Here is a 22404-nt window from a genome sequence, read left to right as displayed (position 1 = left end):
GAAAGTAACTATTACCTACACTGATGTTCTGTTGTAATTAATTAATATATATATTCTGTACGATACCAAATCCATATACATATACTTTAAATCATAACTTCACAATCTTCCAAGTTATGATTTACAGTATATGTTCCCACTAAGGACGGATTGTATTTCAGATATGAAATACACTAATATCGAAAGACATCTCAGCAAAAAAATTATTTTTGAAACTAAATTGACTTTAGATATTTCTGATTTCCCTTTCTAAGCAGTGACCTAACTGTGAACACACCTGCCATCTGCTTGTTAAGAAATTAGTAATATGGCCTTTCCTTTAATGGTACATAATTTAAGTCACTATAAATCAGAGGAAAATAAGACCTTACCAAAGGATTCTGCATAAAACATCTAGGATCACCTCAATAAAGAGAATGAAAAAGTGGAACTGATGTATAGTAGAGGGAATAAGTGTAAAGAAAAGACAAACCGCCAATAACTCCTTGTGGGATGAAGATCACATCATTGGTAGAATGATACCTCACCATTAAAAGAAAAACTAGTTCTTACTGTCCAGAAACACCCAGGGTAAACAGCTTGAATCATGAAAACAACATATAAGGAAAACAACATGGCAAAACTTTTAATTTCCAAAAAATATTCTTGGAAAACATCAGCCTTTTTTGGAAAACATCAGCCTACTTACAAAAAATATAAGCATTAGGATTTTCACCCTGAAACCGAATGCATCAAAGAAACACCAACAGTTGGAAGCACACCCATCACCATACAGTTAAGTATTTAGGAAAAGCACCATCCAAAAATGTTTTATAACTCTGCAGTGCTGTAAGCCCAATTACTAAGCTAAAAGCAAACAAATCCCACAGATGTTAATAGTGTTAAGAAATAATCACTAAATATTAAGTTAGTAATCAATGTTAAAATTTTCCCAATCAAAGCATACCAAAAGCCAATCACCAACATGCAACAACTCGCAAATCAAGAGAGCCGCATTTTCTTCTTTCTTTAATTACTTTCAGCTTTGAACTTTGAGATACTTAAAGGAAAATTCACCAGATCATTTCCTCAGTTCTAATAACTTTTTTCATTTTACATTACAGTATACTAACACTGAACATGATTTTTTATTTTACATTACAGTATACTAACACTGAACATGAACAGCTGTTACAGAGGAACTGTTCTGTAACAAGCTTTCACTGTGGAAAGGGAGTACTTTTCATGATACTGTGTGATTATTCATGACAATTTTTCATGACTACACATCTGTCGTTCAATGAATACTAAAAATATTTGAACAGTACACTTCCCATTATGACAGCTATAATATACTTGGACCACAAAATAAATGGTGTTTTTAAATATAACTATTTAAGATGTTATCATTACAAACAAAATAGTCTCTATCTTTGGCTCTTTACCATTTCGTAATATTAAAACACTTTGACATACCCATCTACATATTACAAAATAGAAGAAGAAAAGTCAACCTCAGACTCCAGAAGCACTGACCCAACTCCTTTGTAAATTATTATCTAAAAATTTACCGTACTCTTCCTGCTAAGTGAATTACAAGAGCAAAGATAAAGAGAAAATGAGCAAAAGGAAAATATCCAAATTTAGCTCTAAAACACTAGAGTACCCTTAGTCATCTCATTTTATCTAAAAAAAAAATTCTATCATAAAGCACCCAGAAGTTAATTCCAGTTCATAAAAATATAATAAAAGTAATCTCTCATTTATCCACTTTTTCTGTGACTGCACTATGGCTTACTTGCATTCTTTTTAATGAGTGTAGAATAAACCACCTGCAGGGGGGGGTGGAAATGAGATCATTATTCCAATAACCTTAGCTCAGTCAGTACTGTACATATGCTGACTGATGTAAAATGAAGTTGTGCTGATTAACTTATGGATTTCTAGGAGCATGGAGTTATAGTTGTGTGACTTTGAGGTTGGGGAAGAAAAAGAAGTAATAGTCATGACTAATGCTGTGGGTATAGGAAGGAGCCCTTTTTATTGCCACTAGGTCATACAGATACTGTATATCCTTAAGTAGCACAATATAATATGCATTAGGTTAAGTGTTCAAATGATTTCCTAAGGTATCATAATGAATAATGTATGATAAGAGGGCTTCAGACAGGGAGGTGTGCATGATCATTTTATGATTTAAATATGTAGTTTCTCAACTTTGAATATTCTGTTTACAACAATCCTACTTTACAGCTTGAAGGAAATTTGTCTACACTATCTTCTTTGGTTAAGTGTTTTATGAACTATGCAGTGTGTACTTGGAACAATTATTTTTTGGTACTATGGTGAAGGTGTCAAATGAGAAATTTTGCTACCTAAAGTTCATATATAAAATATATTTTTCTTGGATTTTTATTTTATGTTAGTGCTATATACTTCTTCCTTCAGTGGACTCTATTGGTTTTTTGACTTAGTGTGTTAGTAAAGGGGTAGGCCAAGTAAATTTTGAGATTAGGCCAAGTTTGCAGCAGGCTAGCAAGGCTAGGCACAGGACATTGCCCTTATCTGCATTCTGCCCCTTTATACCACTCACCTTCAATTTATTAGTGCAGATAAATGAGAGACTACTATAAAGTATTATAAAGACATTAAGTAAATACTGTATTACTCTATTTTTTAAATATTTCTGTGGTTATATCAAATTACAGATATTATTATAGTTAATATATTTTAGTATTATTATTTTAAATGTTATATATAACCTTCCCACTTAATTGCACTTATTTTACTTCAAAAATATTATGCACAAAAATGCAGGGGTCACAAAGACCTGTATTGTCAAAGCCTATAAAACTGTAACTGCCAACAAAAGTCTTACACTGTACTTTTTAAATTACCTGATGGATAAATAATCCCCTACTTTGCTCAATATTCAAAACTGTGCTATCAGCATTGGGAAATATTCCTGATAATTAAAAAATAGAGACCAAATTCCAAAATCAAAAACTTGTCACTCCTATATTAATCAATATTTTTCCCTGCTAACTGGACACAATACAACTGGCTCATGTTATGTTATGAAATAATCAACATATTCTTGTACCTACCATCACCAGCATTTGCTGGATTTGTTTGAACAACTGAAACCTGCTGCTTATCTACAGCGTGTGGCGTTTTCTCCGGTAATGGGTGGACAGTTCCTGTGCTACTGGAACTGGCAGGGTCCTCACTAGTCTGAGACAGCACCATTTCGTCATGGGTTTCCGGTTCATTCAAACCACTACCATCTTTAGGAGAAGAAACAATAATACTTGAGTACTGTTCCCTCATATGGCAGCTTAGCACTTATTATTTTGTTTTAAATTGATGATATAGCTTTACTTGTGAAATTACTGAAAAGCATTACATATATGATTCAAAAGTTAAATAAGTACTACTATCCAAAATTTTAAATGAATTTACTCAGATACACATGTAACTTGACTTTCTTAATATACTTCCAACTTGACTAGTGAACTGGACAGTAGTAAAACTTGTGTTCAACTGTTAATATACCCTCTTTATTCTCAGGTAATTTCTCTTCTCACCTATACCATTTTATTTCTTTTTACTATACAGTATCTCTTTGCATGAGCAGTCCACTCTGTAGTTATATATTCTCTGAGTTAAAATTGGTAATACTTAGTTAACCTTTAGTCAAGAATAGATACAATACACAAATATAAGAGTGTTTTACACTGTTAAGCACTATTGAAAACCTAATTCAAAAAGTAATTTCACAAACCTGAGCTCATTGTAAGGTTGCCAACACTGCCAACACTGGATGGACGAGGTGGCACCACTGATGGTCGCTCTGGTACTTGTGGTTTAGAATGGTCCACTACGATAGTTGAGCGGTTGAGATGAGGCTTTTCAGGAAGAGCTGGTTTGTCTACCCTTTGCTAAGTGCACAAGAAAACAAAGAAAGTGGCATTACTACTTCAGTATTAAACAGAAATAGCTAACACACCAAACTATTCTTAAAAAAAATATTTTTTTATCAACATCAAGCAGTGTTCCTTTTCTGGTAAAGGTATTCTATTTTACACACTTCTCTTTTGACCATTTTGCTCGTGTCTACAATTACCATAACTAAATAAAACAGCACACTCAGAGGATCAGACTATAAAATTTTTAAAATAAAAGTAAAATGGAAAAGAGAAGAGGATTTCAAATCACTGAACAAAATAAAACTGGCACTGACGGAAAATAAAAGAAAAGTATCTGTTAAATGGCCAAGTAGATGGGAGGGACCTCAACAAGAGGTCTCTAAAGTAACAGAATGGCATCACAAGAGATGGTCATGACTGCAAATAAAAAATAAGGTAAAGAATTTCCAATGCTCAAAATGCTTGAAAAGACCAAATAAGCAATTAAAGGAAGAGATGTACCATATTGTGAGGGAAGAAAAGGCCTTAAAAGAGTTAAAATATTTCTGTTACCTTGGGGACATCCTGGCCTGAGAGGCTAGTACTATGAGACACAACAGCCTGGATGGAGTAGAAGTGCAATGAGGAAGTAGCAGAAAAGTGGTGCACAGAGGCTGGAACTAAACTGAAATCTCAAAAACTGAGATGACTTAGATATTCCTGAGAACCACTTGGGAAGTAGTGTGACAAAGACCAGTAGGAAGACCCAGAAAATGTTGATATGGGTAGATACAAAGGCCTTAACCAGATAAAAATTTAGGTACGAACCAATGTCACATTATAGATACTGTAATAAGTAACCCCAATGGCTACGTTAGTATATGATTACAACACAGATAATGTCACAAACATTCATTATCACCCTTAACAATGCAAAATAGAATAAAACAGGTGAACCTCTCCCCATTATTTAATTTGGATCAATAAAAACCAAGCTCGTCTTTCTTACCATTGGCTCAGGACGTTCTGCTGCAGTTTGATTAGATTCCCTAGCGAGACGTGGGAGTGTTGCAGCTGCTGTTGAGGCTGGAACAGTAGTGCGCTGCACTGGTGTTGGGGGCATAACTGGACGAACACTTTCGCTCCCTGAGGAGGTACGGGGTATGGGTAAAACTGCCTGAGGAGTAGAATCTCCTTCAGAGGATGTAGAAGCTGTCGAGGCACTGTGACGGGGTAGAGCAACTGGCTGGCCAGCAGCCTGTTGTTGCAAAACATTTTCTAAACTTTGGCGGAATGAACTTGAAGTCTTGGGAGGAAGAGTTCCCTCTTCTTTTGTTAAATCATCTTCAACTGCAAATCCTATTGGAGGTGGGCCATCTCCATCTGACTTCTTCCTTAAGAACACTTCTGAGTCATCACTCGAATCCATATCTTTGGCTGTGTGCATTTGTTCAAATCCCAAAGGCACTAATTTGGTTTCAGTATTGGATTCTGATTGTACTTTTGACGGTCGTTCTCCACTTTCAACTATAGGTGGGCTGGGTCTGGGGGGTTTTGGTGGAGCTAATGATGGTGGTCTTGGGGGCTCCGCAGTAGGTCTTTTGATGCTGTTACTATGATGAAGGCGAGTAGCTGGAGCTGGGGTACCAGGTGGTCCTCCACTACTTTCTTTGGGTTGGGTTTCAGGTGAAGCTGAGGCACTTGAGGTGTTGATAACTGCTGCTGTTCCTTGATTTTCTTGAGCATTCTGTCCAGCACCATGAACTCCATGGGAACTGGCTGGTCTTGTTGGTGGTGGTTTTGGCGCTTGTTTTTTCTTTGTTCTTTGAGGCTGCTTAGGACTATCACAATCTCCAGCATTTGAAACTGCAGGGATATTATTTCCACTAGTATCAATTCGACCAAAATCAGCACTGACATTTCGACGGTGCCCATGGGAAATTACTCTTTGTTGTGCTGAGGGAGTTGGTGGTACAGTGCCATTAGGAGCTGTGTGAATCTGTGAAGGTGAAGGAGGCACACGGGGAATGACTCCAAAATCCACCTCCTCCTTGAAAAAATAATCATGATATTCAACTAAGTTCTCCACCACTGATCGGTACTCACTCGTTAAACTCATATTTCGTCCAAGTGTAGATAGGTCAGGCTGCTCATCATTTTCTCTTTGAGCCCAAATAAGATTAGGAGCAATGACAATGGCAATGTTACTTGGTGACATCTTATTAGATGCCGAATTACCAGCTAATTTGGTTAGGAACTTTATTATATACCTAAGATTGGCTAAATTGGCAGGTGGAAGCTGATTGACTACCATCCACATAGCTTTTAGACGTAACTGATGATCACTCTGTCGGACAGCTTCCAACCACTGATCATGCAAAACATGAGTTAAAAGAGGTTCTGGCAGTTCTCTTAAGTAACACTTCAATGCACCTGCCACCACATGCACATCATAATCACGATCATGTTCATCAGCAAGTGCTAATGTCTCATATGTCACTAGATTAGCATCAAATGCACCTTTCAAACGTCGAATCTTCGAAGCACTTCCAGCAACTCTGAATATTCCCTCCTCATACAGCCCCACTTCAATTATTCGCATGACACATACTTGTATTGGCTCTGCTATATCCTGTTGATGAAACAAGGGGAGAACTATGAGCATCAGAGGTACTTTGAAGCACTACACTTAAAATATTGTCAATTAAAATTATTCTATAAAACAGGCTAAGGATATAGTAACTTCATTACCTTCTGCACAATACGCAAGTGGTCATGAAGAGGAACTCCATACACTGGACTACAGGATGATGCTTGTAACTGCTGTTTCATGTCGGGCAAGATTTGGTCAAGTCGCATTAATGTTTTATACAAATACTCTCGCTGAAGCTCAACATATCCACAAATATGCTGGGAAACTTCACGGTGGCGGGCCAACAAGCTAAAGATGTCGCATGCATAAGTGTCCTGAAAAAATATTAACATTATTTAATGCCACATAAAAAATTAGTCATTGTACTTATTTGGCATTACCAAAGTCTAATCACTCAGGCCTGCAAATGTGAAATATTTAACATTTCTTGGCTTATGTAAGCTGTTCTAAAAATATAGTGAGTAAAACAAGCCCACATGGGGAGCTAACATACCATGCAAGGTAAAGAGAACTCTCATGGATTGCCATTAACTAAGTAGAACAGTACTGACACATTTGAATTATATAAAAGAAGAATAATATGAATGAAGCTGACAATCATTTTCCTAATAACTCACCAAGCAACCTTACTATCTAATTAATCAATCAAAACACAATATTTGATAAGACTGGAAAATGAGTTCAAGCAAGGAACTTACATCACAAAAAGTGGAAACCAATGATAACACAGCTAAGGCACAACCTAAGGTTTCTAAATGTGATTAGAGTAAACAGTCAAAGTCCTCAATGTGGTATCAAGTATGTCATAAATGTGGCATCTAAAATGACTCTACCACCCCATACAGATAACATACTGCTACACCATACACATGATTATTATAAATGTACATTATGTGATGTGAAGTTTGAAATATAAAAATCCATATAATTAGAACATTTTGAAAACTGCCTAATTTTGTGCTCATCTTGTCTCCAAAGGTTTTTCAGTCAAGATAACAGCTTTCTGTCCAGAAATATGTGGAACATTCCCCAAAATTACAACTTGCTACCTCAAACCATCTGAGATTGTAGAACATTTCCCAAAATTTCAACTTGCTACCTCAAACTATCTGAGATCTAAGGGTAGATACAAAAACATACATGCAAAATGTGATATTTCAATATCTTTCACATAACTTTGCTTAAAAATCACAAAGACTAAATAGCAAAACCCTGCTTACTACACAGGTATATAATGTAAATGAAGCCTTTGAGAAATAACAAACATATAAAATCCAAAACTAATTAAAACATTAAGAAAAAATTTTCCAATCATCATTTAAACAAAAGTAGTAACAAAAACAACAGTACAATTACTATACTACATACACGAGCCTGGTCCAATTTTGATTCTGCTTCTTCTAGTTCTTCACGATAAGTATCAATTTTGGTGTTCTGTGCAGGGTTGGCAAGCTGACTTCGTAATCGTGTCTTTGCAGCATCTAAGTCAAGACCAATCTGTCAATGCAAATAATTATTACTCATTAGTAGAGACTTAATTTTTTCTTGAATATGTAAGTGGATATACTAGTATATACAAAAAAATTAATAAAAAGCAGTTATGTACTCATATATTCATAAACTTTCAGCTTTCAAAGACTGGCCATCAAAATAATACATTACCTGCTTCAACTGCTTCTTCTGCTTAACAATTGATGGGAATTCATCCTTTATAATTTGGCTAAGAGGATTCAAGACTTGTTTTTCCACTTGATCTTCAAAATCAAGCATATCCATTCCCAGAGCCTGCTGGGCTTCAACCACCCGCTCAAGAATATTTCTGAAATGAGCCATAACATGATAATACTGTATTCTATTTAATAAAACGTTCAGCTTCCTTAACCAACATGCACTTGTTATTCAAATACTATCCAGTACATTATTCAAGAGCTTATTTAGTTTTGAATCTACTGAGCAGCAACATTGTAAGTTTCTCCTCTAGGTAAAAAATCCACAGAACAATCTGCCATATATTTCTGTGTATAAGGCTACCTTTAGATAAAACGAGGTAAAAAATTATGGCAAATTTTCATGAATTTATCTTATATCTGTAGTATAAGATGACTGCTAAATCACAAAACCATCTGTGTATAGGCTAGCTTTTGCTACAACAGGTAACTTATGAAATATTGGTTATGTAAAGATGATAGTGTATTACAAATGCTGTTTTACTTACTGTATCCTTTGAAATTCAAAATAAACAAAATAACAAAGCCAATTCTATATCATATTTTTCCTACACACGTTGCCTACAAGGGAAACCATTGTTTTGTTTATGTTTCATCGCCAATCACAAACAACCCCTAACAACAATACAATAATTATCATACATAATTGTCGTTCATATGACTGATTTGTTCTAAACAGTTTCCATTGTCACATATTGGCAATATGAATATTATGTTATCCTAAATGTTATTACTACCGTAATTACAGTACCATTAAAATTTCTGAAAGGTTACTGAAAGATAAAGGTTTCTGTGAGCGCAACCATAAATCGATGTTTACATTTTCTCAGCTGGGCTCATGTAGATAAAAGGTGATTTCATTGATATGGAATTATTCCTTGAATAGGCTATTTATTATGAAGTTATGCCAATAATATATTATAAGGTAAAAATGGTTTTATTACCTTTATTATCAGTTTATTTCATAATGTGAATCTTTTCATGTATGTTGGTAGCTATCACGCCACAACCGAGGCTAGCCTACCAAAAAACATCATTCAGAATTCAAGGTTTGATTTTCAGAATGGCAGTGTAAGATGACCCCCAATTTTTAGAGGTAAATTTTGGGATTAAAAGTTGTCTTATACATGGAAATATACGTAGGTAATCTTCTAGTGATTGGAGCTAAGCATTATCAACTAGCTTAATTTTCACTACCCTACTACTATACTACTTTCACATACTTCACTGTTACATAAAATATATATACTGTTCTCTACAGTTTCCACTATTTGTTGGTGCCTCTACCAATCCATAAATGAAAAATTAGCCTGGAGAGTTTGGTTAACATTTAAAACAAATGTAAGAAAGGAATAACAAACAAAAGCAATGTTTTTACAATAAAGTTTCTCTACAAACCCTAATTTTATCATAATAACCTTATGATAAAAGAATTCTTGATAGAGAGAGAGAGAATAGCCTATTCAATGAAATTGGAGTAACTTCTAAATTTTGAAATTTCAAATTACAAAGCTCTTTTTGAATTAATAAATTTAAAAATCTATGTTTGTTTAGCTATTCATTCAGCACTAAATGCCATCACACAATGGACATGATGAGTATTTCACCATCATTGACTTTTTAAAGCTACAGTATAAAATAAATATTCTTAAAAAAAAAATTAGCATTAATGCACCAACCTGAGGAGGTCATTGCTGTCTGTGGATGCTGGTAAAGTATTCAAACCTTCCTTCAGACCTTCTGCTGCTTGGTACTCAGGTATCTTCCTCTGTAAAAGATTTGCCTTTATCAGACTTTCTAATTTTAACCTTGTTGGTTTATAGAATACATTATGAGTTTATGCCAAATATATTAGGAAAAACAAGAATGTGAAATCAACATGACAAATTAAATTCAGCTGCTTGTTTAGACAGAAAACAAAAATTTGAAGCCAAATGCAGAAAATTTGGCACCCATACACCAATTTTTTTTAGATAATGTGAGCACAGGTCAAATTCTACGCATTTAATTATAATAAGACAAATCAAATACTTCACAAACATCAAGTAATGCATTTTTAGTGTTTTCTAACATATAGTAGATACTGTAATTCTCCTAACATACAATATGTTATAGACAAAAGCCTTCACCATTCACAGATTCGGTAGATCACTGAGATTCAATGACTGCAACAGGAAGTTTGTTATAATTAGTAGTACTAGTAAGCAAGCAGCTCCACAGGAGAAGAGACATCAACTCATCAGTGCTGTGCAGTGTTACTCAATATAATAATATTCACAGACTAATCAATAAAATTTTGTCAACAGCAATAACAGGGTGTACTTCAAACAAGAATAGACGAACTCCCAACCTACGAGTAGACTACAAATTCTTAGCTAAATTCCCTTGCCCTTTCCTTCAATACCACAAACTAACCACTCTGGTATTCCTCAAGAATCTCTGGAATTTCTAAGAAAGGAGCATATGGAATTCAAGAAACAGCCTTGGTGCTGAATTCCAGACAAGTTAGAACCTCAAGATGTCCTTAAACCAAGGCTCTACTATATCTAGAAATGACCACATCCTATATTCTTCATACCAGACTTCAAAGGCCTATAGATGTCTTGCCATACGTGAACTCTGGAGTGACATTCCTTAAAGGCAGCAAGCAAGTGGATTATAAAAAAGGTTAATTTTAATTTATCTACTCCAAAAATAGGGAATCCAAAGGCAATCAGCCCTGATTCTGTTTGCATTTTGATGTGAAGCAAAAGTCAGTCTGGTACATAACTCCACATAAGACTTCCCCTCTTGGGCCAACGCACTTGGCTGTAAACCTATCTACATACTATTAATTGCTTACCAGCAGCAGCTACTTAAACACAAAGGCTACACAAATATCTGCAACTAGCAAGTAAAGCATAATTAAGTTTTGTGTTATGGTACAAATATTATTCATCCATTCTAACATCATTTGTGACACTAAGGGTTGATGCCTCTGCTGCTACAAGATGTGAAGAAATCCTCAAATTATGACAGTACATATATCAAATTCCAAATCGCACTTATTGGTCATAATTTTAAAATGATCCAGAGAAGAAAATCCTACTAGGCTAAGTGTAAGTTAATGAATAACTGAACCATTGTACAGTATATGAGAAAACATCACAATAAATTCATAAAGAGTAAGCAGTAGTCAGAGTTAACGAGAGATTACTGTGCATATCAAAGGCAAGGCAGGCACTGTCTTGACATGTATCTGAACTTCATCTATAACATTCACCTTCATTAACCAACTACAGTTATTCTTTGTAAACTAAGATGCAAGGCAAACATTGCCCTATAGAAGAACAATTATCTATGGATGACTCACTACCTCACATTTCTTGTACTGTAAACCTTTGTTTTGCCAACTCTTCCTTCTTTATAAATCTCTTCCTGATGATGCAGAGCCATTAAAGCTTCCCTAACCAGCTAACAGTATGACAAAAGACAAAAATAGGTTATTATATGAGAATGAAAAGAAAAAATAAAAAATTTAATAGTGCTAATGGAGATGCAAATCCAAATTAAAAAATAAACTGCCTATGTTTTTAGAAATCATCTCTATAATGGGCACTACCTTCAATGTTTATACTGTACACATATATCACAGATGCAAATCCATAAGTATAAGGAAAATAAAAAATGTTATACACTTCAACTGTCTATGTTTTTACCATGAAATCATCTCTATAATGGGCACTACCTTCAATGTTATTATAATAATATATTATTATTATTATAAAGAGTTTAATTGTACCTCTAGGTTAATATTCTTAGCTCTCATAGGGTGCTCTGAAGGATCTGTTCTTATATATATATATATATATATATATATATATATATATATATATATATATATATATATATATATATATATATATATATATATATATATATATATATATATATATATATATATATATATATATATATATATATATATATATATATATATATATATCTTATATATATATATATATATATATATATATATATATATATATATATATATATATATATATATATATATATATATATATATATATATATATATATATATATATATATATATATATATATATATATATATATATATATATATATATATATATATATATATATATATATATATATATATATATATATATATATATATATATATATATATATATATTAATATACAATTCCTTAAACATGTAATCACTGATTAAACTGATATAATATGAAAATTTAAATAATTCCAAGTTACTTGAAGCTTTGTTTCCAAGACTTGACATTCACTGTTGGCTGAAAACTGGACAATCACATAAAGCATATTAAATATTAAGCATTGTTTACTGCTTATATTGTGACTTTCCTTGCATTGTGACTTTCCTTGCACAACATACGGACAAACTGCTAATACCAACAAGGAGTTTGCCAAAATGTTTACAGAATTAACGAGGCAATGGATCTAAGAGGGCCCATTAAAGTACTAATAATTCTTTAATACCAAAATGTCATGTACATGGGTAAGATGGGCTTCTTTTTTTACCAGCCCTTTAGCAGCACACCAGATTGAATAACATCCCCAACTGATTTATCCTCCTCACTGACAATACTCATTCATTCCAAAGCCATGGGTAATCAGTGTCACAAGAATGAGTTGCTGCTCCTCCCTCACCCAACCCCAAGGGATTATTCCAATGTTTGAGGCATCCTACCAGCAGCATACCATGAAGAGCCTAATACAGTTTCTTAGTTCCAGTTGACAGGACAACACAGGGGTACTGGAGAGGAATTTCAACATTAAGAATGCAATCAACCTCAACAATGACACTTGGCATAAACACCAATTCTTAGGTCTGAACGATGTTTCACAGAAGTTATGACCCAAGTTATTTCATGATTTCTCTGGCTTCCCTTCCATTTTGAGGTCATTGAACATAAGTTATGTTTAATGAGGTCAAAAGAGAGAATGCTGCCAATTTGCTTAAGTGACATAGTGAGCTGTTGACCACTGAGGAGCTAAGATAGCTAGCAAAGAACAGATGCACAAACCCCTAATTTTTTACAACTCAAGTCTTTGGAGCATCCTTCCAGGGTTTAAGGGCACTATTACATAATTCCAAGAGGGAGGTTAATTCTAACAATTCTAGAAATGGCAGGATAGTGCTAATTCTTTGTGTGGCCCTTTATGACGTGCTGGATGAGAGAAAAACATTGTTGGTGAAAAAGAAACAATGGCTAGCTTTTACCATCACTTCCTGCTCAGCTGCACAACCTTAACTCTCCTGGACCTTTGACGTTTGCTATAGATCACCAATGCTCACATATCATCCCTAAGTCCATCCTCTCCATGTCTGTCATAATTGAGAAGAGCTGCCTCTCCCCAACTCTTCACCAAGAGTGAACCCCCACTAACCTTGACAGCCAACACCCTAATTTTGTTATAACTCTCAACAATGAAGTCAATGTGTAGCCCCATCACACTACTGGGAGGGGGGAGGGGAAATGTTAACTTTGCTTGGATTAGACATATATACATTATGGTGAACCCCAATTTTTTTTTTTTTTTTTTTTTTTTTTTTTCAAGAATTCCTTATTAACTTTTGTTTGCAGATCTATTTTCCACTTAATACTCTTCATGACAACTATTCAATCATATTTGGAGCCCCTGCTACACTGCTATATCATGCATCACTTTTTTCTCTCTAAGAATTTACGACTGATATATACTTTGTTTTCAATTGGTCATGAAACCAATCCTAATCATATTCTGTACGCTGGTCTTATTTTCAAAGCAATAATTTAACAAAGATGGAAAATCATGATACTCTAACCAAGATATATGAACTCAAGTTTATTTTTATTTCAATAAGCAACAGACTGAGATCATGGTGAAGAAAATCAGTGTCTTTGCATAATAAAATGCAATGCATATGCATCTACCATACATTTTTTCTCTGTAACGTGTCTCTAGCAAGAATGTCCCGAGTAATAACTTAGGTGTTTAGATTTGCACAAAGCCCTTCTCTCTCACCACTGACCCTCAGAAAAGTACTATATGCAGAACGACAGTACTTTGATCTGAGCTTTGGGACAATACAAAACATTCCTATGGTTAGGATTTGCAACTTCAACCTTTTCTGATATTACAATACCATCATTTTTAATATATGGGTACAATAGTAACATTATTATTAAGCAAGTCTCACAATACATAGGCCAAAACAATCTCTCTGTAACCAAGGATTGTTACAGACTACACATTAAATATAGAACATAAAGTAAAAACATTAACTGACCAGTTTCTTATCTTCAGGTACAGTGTGGGTATGAAGGATCTTTTCAAGAGACTTGGTACATGCATCAACCAGCAGGCGAAGTTCTTCCGCCTGCTCTTCTGCTGTTCGTAACTCGCCCACAACATCAGTCCGGTCACTCCTAAAATCAAATGATTCCGTGAAACACTAAACAAAATAATTTAACTCTACTTCATATAGAATTTGAAATACTCTTAAAAAGCAAGATTGAGTGTCTTATTTCCACTGCTGTGGTAGGATACAAATATAAGGTAACAGAATACAGTACAGTGCAGTACTACAAAATTTGTCACAAATTACAAATATACAGGCAAATTTTTAACACAGGAAGATAGTCAATGGCTTAACAGGATGCCAACCTACTACTGCCATAACCTCCCTATTTCAAAGTTAATCTTGTTTTGATGTAATTTACATTACTACCACTTTTCAAAGCAGATAAATACCATCATTCTATTTTGGTTATGGTGAAAACCAATATGATTTTGCTGTGTAAATAATCATAAAGGAAGAAAAAAGATAAGAACAAGAATTGTCTGAAACTCCATACTTAGGTTTTTGAAATTCTTAACCAAAGGTACAGTTTTCCAGTATTGTTGACAGAACATTTAAAATTCTGGAATTTTCTGAGGATGGAATTAAAATAACTGCAAACATGAATGCAATGTTTTTCAACATCCACTTACTGTTCCTTTATGTATCCATAACTGGTAAAAAAACTGATGAGACGTTAATACACTTACAATTATTTTAGCATCACACTGAATCTATTTGTCCTTTTTCTTTTCTATTTTTGAAAAGCTAATGATCAAGTTCCTGGGAACTCAGCTTTGGGCTCATAGTATCACTATACAGGAAGACAAATTAGATCCAGACTCACATCTTCCAGATAAGTACTTAACCAGATATGGTAGTAGCATAAATTGTAAAACTAAAAATCAGCATCATCATTTTCTACAAAGTGCATTTACCTGTTTATACTCCACAGAATCAATGTATACTTTACTAATAAAGTTCCTCCAATTATCAATTTGTGAAATAAGGAAAGAGCTACATACAAAAACATTTGGGGTAAAGTTAAAACAAAATTGCAAATATTAACTGTAAATAAAAGTAGGATTAATAGCCCTGCCTGGGAACATATTCAACATTCTGTCAATAAAGATGATACATACAATGTTCTTTCCTTCACTATCCTAACAAAGTGCTACAGAAATATTGCCAATTGTATCCGTTTAAATTTCACCTTGGAATAACATTCAATACAGTTTGGGCTGCCAAATGCCACAGCTTTTTATGAATTATGATGAATGTCACACACACACACATCTATAAGAAGCTATTCTCGTCAATACGTCACTGCAATGTAACACCAGTCAGTGGCACCTGTTCATGTAATGTTGTCCTCAATAAAGTATTGAATCTTGATAAATCATTGTCACAGACTGACTTCATCCTACTCCACAGCAAAACCTATCGTCCAAGCATATTTAGTCACATGCAGTATTATTTCACAAGACATAAAGCTAAAAATAAAGTTTAATTCTGACTAATGTGACCTTCAACTTCATCTAATATACTTGATTCTAGATCAATTAACACTCAGTTCATAAATAGGCTTTATGACGAGTATCATGAGGTAATGTTTTACCCTTTGTGATATTTAAGCATCACCCGATTTCCCTAGTTTCTTTCCAGTAGCAACCTTGAGCAAATGACCTACATTTGTGTCCTTTAGAAGCCTTAAATGCTTCTTTAATATAGTACGTATTTTTAGCCTGTACACTAACGGTTTAGGACAAAGAAAACCACTGAATATTATGTAAAAAATGAAAATAATACCTAGGTTTCAGTTCAAGTACAAGTAACTGATTAATCCTGGCCCAGTGTCAAATTCTGGAGCACAATTTCACATGGATATTTTTACACAAATTTACTTAAAAGTATGGTTTGGACACAAGTGAACTTTAAAGTAAAATATGTGCAATGCAATACATTGTAAAATTTCTAATTTCAGTTTGGTGAAACTTTTTAGGGAATTCTTTCAATATCACAATATTAGATGCATAAGTTCATATCTTGAATACCACTTGTGGAACTCCTACAATAAATTTATTGCAAAAATGTATTTGTCTTTATACAAATTCAAATTTTCATGTCTGGCTTGTACTTATATGAAATGGCAATGAAATAGACTTAACAGCAACTATAGCCAAGGCTCTATCTCAAGTTACTTGGGAGGGGATCAGCCACCCACGTGAGTCTGATGCTAATCCTTCAACAACAGGTATAAAGCCCAAGATTAAGTTGGGAACAGTTATCAGAAGGAAGTAATAAGACCTCATGCACTAAGTATTACCATGAGAGCCTTGAGTTCAATTGTTCAACTTTTTTTTCCCTAGTTCAGATTTGTCAAAGCAAAGAACTTTTCTAATTTCAATAACTGTAGCTGTTGGACGCCAGTTCACATAAATCAATATGTCATTTTGTTAGCCTCTGGATATGGTCGATAACAAACACATATTCCCAGAAGAAACCATACCAGTGATCCATGAGAAGGGGTGGTTTCAGAAGTCAGACAGTGGGGGGGAATTGGTTTCGAAAACTTTTCTAATATTACAAAAGGATGCAATGCTTTTCCAAGAGGAACATTTATAGGATATTTTATTTTCATAAATTGCTACACCCAGTCAATATTATGGCTTGCTGTAAACATTAAAAAAAACAATGTGCGTGTACTTAAACACAGCTGTCCATTAATGCTGTACAAAAATCGGGTACCAAAGAATGCAATTTCCTATCCTACCCTGATTAAATGACTTACCAACGTTTCCATTACTTCCTAATTATCTAATAAACAGCACAACGCTATAAGAATAACATTCTTGCATATGACAAAAACCATCGATTGAAAAACCAGTGAACACAAGAATCCGAGAGCGTAGGTGTGTCCTTAAGTCCAAGATCGTTTGTATTCTCTACCTGCATGGCCACAAGTGACTATTACTGAATAATAAACTGCTGCTTCGTTAAGATAAAACACATGCAAATATTTGCGCATTCTTGTTTATAATTCAAGCACATTCGTACATATGCATGACTGTCAAGTAGTACGAACGGAAACCGATTTACTTGTTTTGTACTTCTTTCTGAGAAGCGCCCACTCGAAGTTTCTCCAATGGGCAGTCGACGCTATGAAGTATCACATCTCCATACATAACAACTGTTATTCCAAGAATAATACATGAGACTAGGAGGGTGAAAGTGAAGGCGGTTTTCCTAGGAATTGCCTGGGGGAGAATTCCTGATCCTAAAACCTTTTCGTTTGGGAATTAACATGGGACGAATTTAAACTTTATAGGACGTCAAATGATAAACTGGACTTCATATTTACAATCTCTTTTAATTCAATATATTTTCATCAAATACCAACAAAAACAGACAAACTAGCAATTATATTTACCCAAGAACTTCATTATCAATCACGGTATCGTAACACTAGGTCTAGCATCAATCTACTTACTGGTAGTAATCCAACAACACACATACATACAACAGACTAACAGAAAACCAGGACGACTTGTAAAGGAAGATACAAGAACGGGCGAGAAACAGAATACCCTTTTCTGTCCGTACGACCTTCATTAAGTAACCGACGAGGCTAAATTGCATACCAAAAGGGATGACGAGAGAGAGAGAGAGAGAGAGAGAGAGAGAGAGAGAGAGAGAGAGAGAGAGAGAGAGAGAGAGAGAATGATGGCATGGCATGCGGCAGCTATAGTTCTGCTGATAAGTAGCGGTGGTGACGTAGTTTAGCTTATCACTTGTGCTCTGGGGTAAACAATCAAAATAACAATTTGCTGTTTATTTGTAACGGTTATCTGAATAGAAAGATTGAGAGAGAGAGAGAGAGAGAGAGAGAGAGAGAGAGAGAGAGAGAGAGAGAGAGAATGTTCACTGACCAGACATCTTCACACTCGATACTTTGATACAAACTAATCTCAATTACCAATGCGGGCTGATCCCATAAACACACTAGTACTGTCGTTCAACTCTCTGTTCACGGTTATAGGGTAAGTAGCATAATGAGAGAGAGAGAGAGAGAGAGAGAGAGAGAGAGAGAGAGAGAGAGAGAGAGAGAGAGAGAGAATATGAAGAAAAGAATGGATTTAGAATAACAGGTGGGAATTGCTGTTCACGGTTATCGGGTGAGACTTAAGAGAAAAGAGAGAGTGAGAGAGAGAGAAAGAGAAACATTAATTAACGTAACAAACGTAAAGCATGGGGAATTCCACCTTGGCCTATTTGACTTACTGTCATTACTGTGACTTCTAAAAGGCTACAATAGTCATGTTAAATGATCAGTCTTTTATTTCTAAACCTTTACTAACTCCACGATAAAAGATAAATTCAAACATCTTGTAAATTTAAGCACAACAAGACCAAACTAAACATACCACATAAACTGACATTGAAACGAGAGAGAGAGAGAGAGAGAGAGAGAGAGAGAGAGAGAGAGAGAGAGAGAGAGAGAGAGAGAGAGAGAGAGAGAGAGAAGGCAACAATACAAATCATGCGATATGAAGACTTCAATTATCTCCAAGGTGCTTCCCGATTCTGCAAAGCACTGAGCAAAACCGACCAAGTTTGGCTCCATTTATAGACCACTAGACCGAGGTGACTTTAAAAATTACACGTATAAAAACACCCGTCCTTTAAAATATAATCTACGACGGAGGTCATACCGGTTACTTACGCTCATAAAATAAAAAATAAATCCAAACGCATGAAAACAACTTAATCTAGTCAATTACTGCTGAGAGAGAGAGAGAGAGAGAGAGAGAGAGAGAGAGAGAGAGAGAGAGAGAGAGAGAGGTAGCTTACTCGTCATGGTATAGACGTTATCTGACCACGACGCTGAATAATGGGGGCAAGGTCAGATAGCATCGTGTGTGTGTGTGTGTGTGTGTGTGTGTGTGTGTGTGTGTGTGTGTGTGTGTGTGTGTGTGTGTGTGTGTGTGTATATATATATATATATATATATATATATATATATATATATATATATATATATATATATATATATATATATAATATATATATATATATATATCATAAAAATTATGGATCAGCACTAACACCACTTTCTGGTAAGGGCGAGGAACAGCAGCATCGTGATAACGCAATTCTGATTTCTTTTATGATAAATTCCGCGCGCGTCACTTGAATGTCTAGCGTTGGAAATGAGTTTTAAATCATAACCCATACGGTTAATATTACAACCACTATGAGGAATTATACCATAAGGGATTACTCTCTCTCTCTCCCATCAAGTTTAGTTCAAAATAGTGTAAGTCCTATAGCAAATACCTTATACAACCTTATTTTTTTAGGCAATACATTATCCATACAAATTAAGTGTTCCCTGCCGTCACATGTGCACAAATTTTCGTCAAGCTAAGACGTGTATTAAAACCATCGAAATATAAATCTAAAGTAACGAGGAAACTTAAACTAGACATATTTACAAAGTACTTTAAAATATCCACGATGTTATATAATCCCAAAGGGCCGTACTAACACACACATACAGATACACCTTGGCACATTTTAGCTTCTGCTTAAATATGCAAGGTATAAGAACGGATTACAACGGTTCCTACAAAATCTATAAGTCAAATTCATCTAGACATGGTGCCTAAGTTCGAATTTAACCAGGGAAAGATGGATTTCTTTGTTTGTTTCCCCTTCAAGTTTCTAGGAAAAAATAAGTTAAGATGTGTATTAAAATACATCACCCCACGTGTATAATATGTCCACGAAAACTATGATAGACGTTGAAAGCATCCACTGGGAGAGCGGTTATAGAGCACGACGGGGAATGCAATGTTGACGCCAAGTGTAGACGATAATATGACATTTTAAAGGGGGGGAGGGGGATCTTGAAGGCAATATTTATAACACTGAAGCGAATTTTTCCACGATCCTGCAACAGAATTGCAGGGCATAAGTTAGACGTGTCATGGTAATAATCAAGCCTATTGTTCAACTGATGGATGATAAGGGGCTCTATGTTTTTGCCCCCTTCATTTTTCAAAAGTTGGACGCTACATTCTGTTCCATCTGCTCTTAGTCTAATCAATCAAATCACTTTTGAAAAAGATACATTCAATTACATAAAAAGTTCATCAGTTCACCTCATCAGTGATGTATGTACTCCGATCAATTCAACCTGGTAGGGATCACATGGTCCAAACTGCTGAATAAATCAAATACTGACGAATTATTTTGGTGTAACAGTCCATTCTTAGTCACTCTCACGGAAGTTTGATACCAACACCATTTGCATGTCTGGAATACTTCTGTTATACTTGGGTAATTATTCCTTTTAATTCCTTATAGACAGGGCTGAATCAAAGGTCACTGCTTCTCCTAAAGACCTTTTTTTTCTGCCACAAGATGTCCCTTCCCACACTCCTCTTTCCTTTCTGCCACTAGGTGGCTCGGCCATTTCTTCAAGTACTTCAAGTACTATTCTCTCTCACTCTCTCTCTCTCTCTCTCTCTCTCTCTCTCTCTCTCTCTCTCTCTCTCTCTGGGCAGCCTCGTAACACCCCTCAAGCTTATTACATTGCCCTCTCGAGTCTTAATGTGACCCATCTCTACTTACAGCAGACTCCTAAGGATTTATGGTCTTAAAAACGATAAAGTTTGTAAAAATTTTGTAAAATTAAAAAACGACAAAAAATAGTTTAGAGGGAAAAGATCCTATTAACACAAAAATTCATAACGAGAAAAAACGAAAAAAAAAATTTGGAGCAAAATGCACGCATGACACCACCACATAAGCCTTTTTTAAACACCCCATTACCATGAGAATATACAAAAAAAAAAAAAAACTTTCAAAACGAAAGCCTTGCACGACTATACTGTATATCTTTTTTATTGTTTTGCTATTCTGGCAACTAATCAATAAACGCCAAAAGTCAACGTACTAACTTCGATCGACGTTAGAGAAAATAAAAAAAACTGAGTTCTACAATGCGGGCTTAACCCTATTAAGCGCCAGTCGATTCAAGCGGGAGCCAAAATGATAAGGGTTATTATGCTATTACGACAACAATCTTACAAACTGGTATTTCTCTTTACCGTTTGGCTGTGGTAACATTAGCAGCAATCAACACGAATGACAAGCGAAAGTATAGAGCCCACAGCCTTTAAGGATTGCAAGACACTTAAATATATAATAGAGTTAAAGGAACTTTTCAGGGACCGACATCATCACGATTTGTGCATTAGGTTATGTAACAAAAGAAAATTGATAGATAATTTGGTGCGTGTTAGAAAAGTGCGAGAAAAACTGGTGGCTCATTTGACATTTTGCAGAGATGCCAGTGTTAAAAAAAATTAAGACTGGCTTCCTCAATAGATAAGTATAATTGTTATCTATTTGACGTTATATACAATTGACATCTATCTGACGTTCCAATGTGAGAGAATAAAAAGTTAACAAGAAAAATGCAATAAAAACAGTTCAGCTATTAAAAAATTTTTATAAAGATCTGGAGACACCAATTTGACCTTCATAAAATTAAAAAAAAACCTAAGAGTTTTGAAAGAGATCCAATCCGTCTTCAATTGGCTTCCTTCCTCCTTCAGCTGTGAGTTCATTCAAAGCAAGACGATCGGTCGGGTCGGGTATTTCGGTCGGCCAGACTCGAATCAAACCAAAACACAGAACGAAAATACTTTTTTCCTTCGGCGCTTCTTACGCGGAAGTATCGACTATCCGCTGTTCTCGATGCCCAG

At 34.9% G+C, this 22404-nt stretch overlaps 1 protein-coding gene and 1 long non-coding RNA gene across 5 annotated transcripts in view; one reads left to right on the top strand and one right to left on the bottom strand.

Moving 5' to 3' along the window:
- LOC136845884 (uncharacterized) overlaps nt 1-15773 on the top strand; it is a 315993-nt gene extending 300220 nt beyond the window's left edge. The window contains exon 4 of the long non-coding RNA XR_010855286.1: nt 14596-15773. This is a non-coding gene — a long non-coding RNA (uncharacterized lncRNA). The remainder of the gene's footprint in view (nt 1-14595) is intronic.
- LOC136845881 (rho GTPase-activating protein 17-like) overlaps nt 1-22404 on the bottom strand; it is a 70414-nt gene that overhangs the window by 13597 nt on the left and 34413 nt on the right. For 3 of the 4 annotated variants that reach the window (XM_067116318.1, XM_067116316.1, XM_067116317.1), the window contains exons 2-9: nt 14579-14717; nt 9947-10035; nt 8203-8359; nt 7909-8037; nt 6639-6854; nt 4897-6519; nt 3764-3920; nt 3087-3266 (exon numbers count right to left, since the gene is read on the bottom strand). In XM_067116318.1, coding sequence (XP_066972419.1) covers nt 3087-3266; nt 3764-3920; nt 4897-6519; nt 6639-6854; nt 7909-8037; nt 8203-8359; nt 9947-10035; nt 14579-14717 — 2690 coding nt within the window. Of the gene's footprint in view, nt 1-3086; nt 3267-3763; nt 3921-4427; nt 4509-4896; nt 6520-6638; nt 6855-7908; nt 8038-8202; nt 8360-9946; nt 10036-14578; nt 14718-22404 lie in introns of those variants that run through there. The other variant, XM_067116319.1, reaches the window with a different exon arrangement.

The sequence above is a fragment of the Macrobrachium rosenbergii genome, chromosome 14 (assembly GCF_040412425.1).
Source record: "Macrobrachium rosenbergii isolate ZJJX-2024 chromosome 14, ASM4041242v1, whole genome shotgun sequence".
Classification (NCBI taxonomy): Eukaryota; Metazoa; Arthropoda; class Malacostraca; order Decapoda; family Palaemonidae; genus Macrobrachium; species Macrobrachium rosenbergii.
This window is presented reverse-complemented; position numbering and strand designations above follow the sequence as displayed.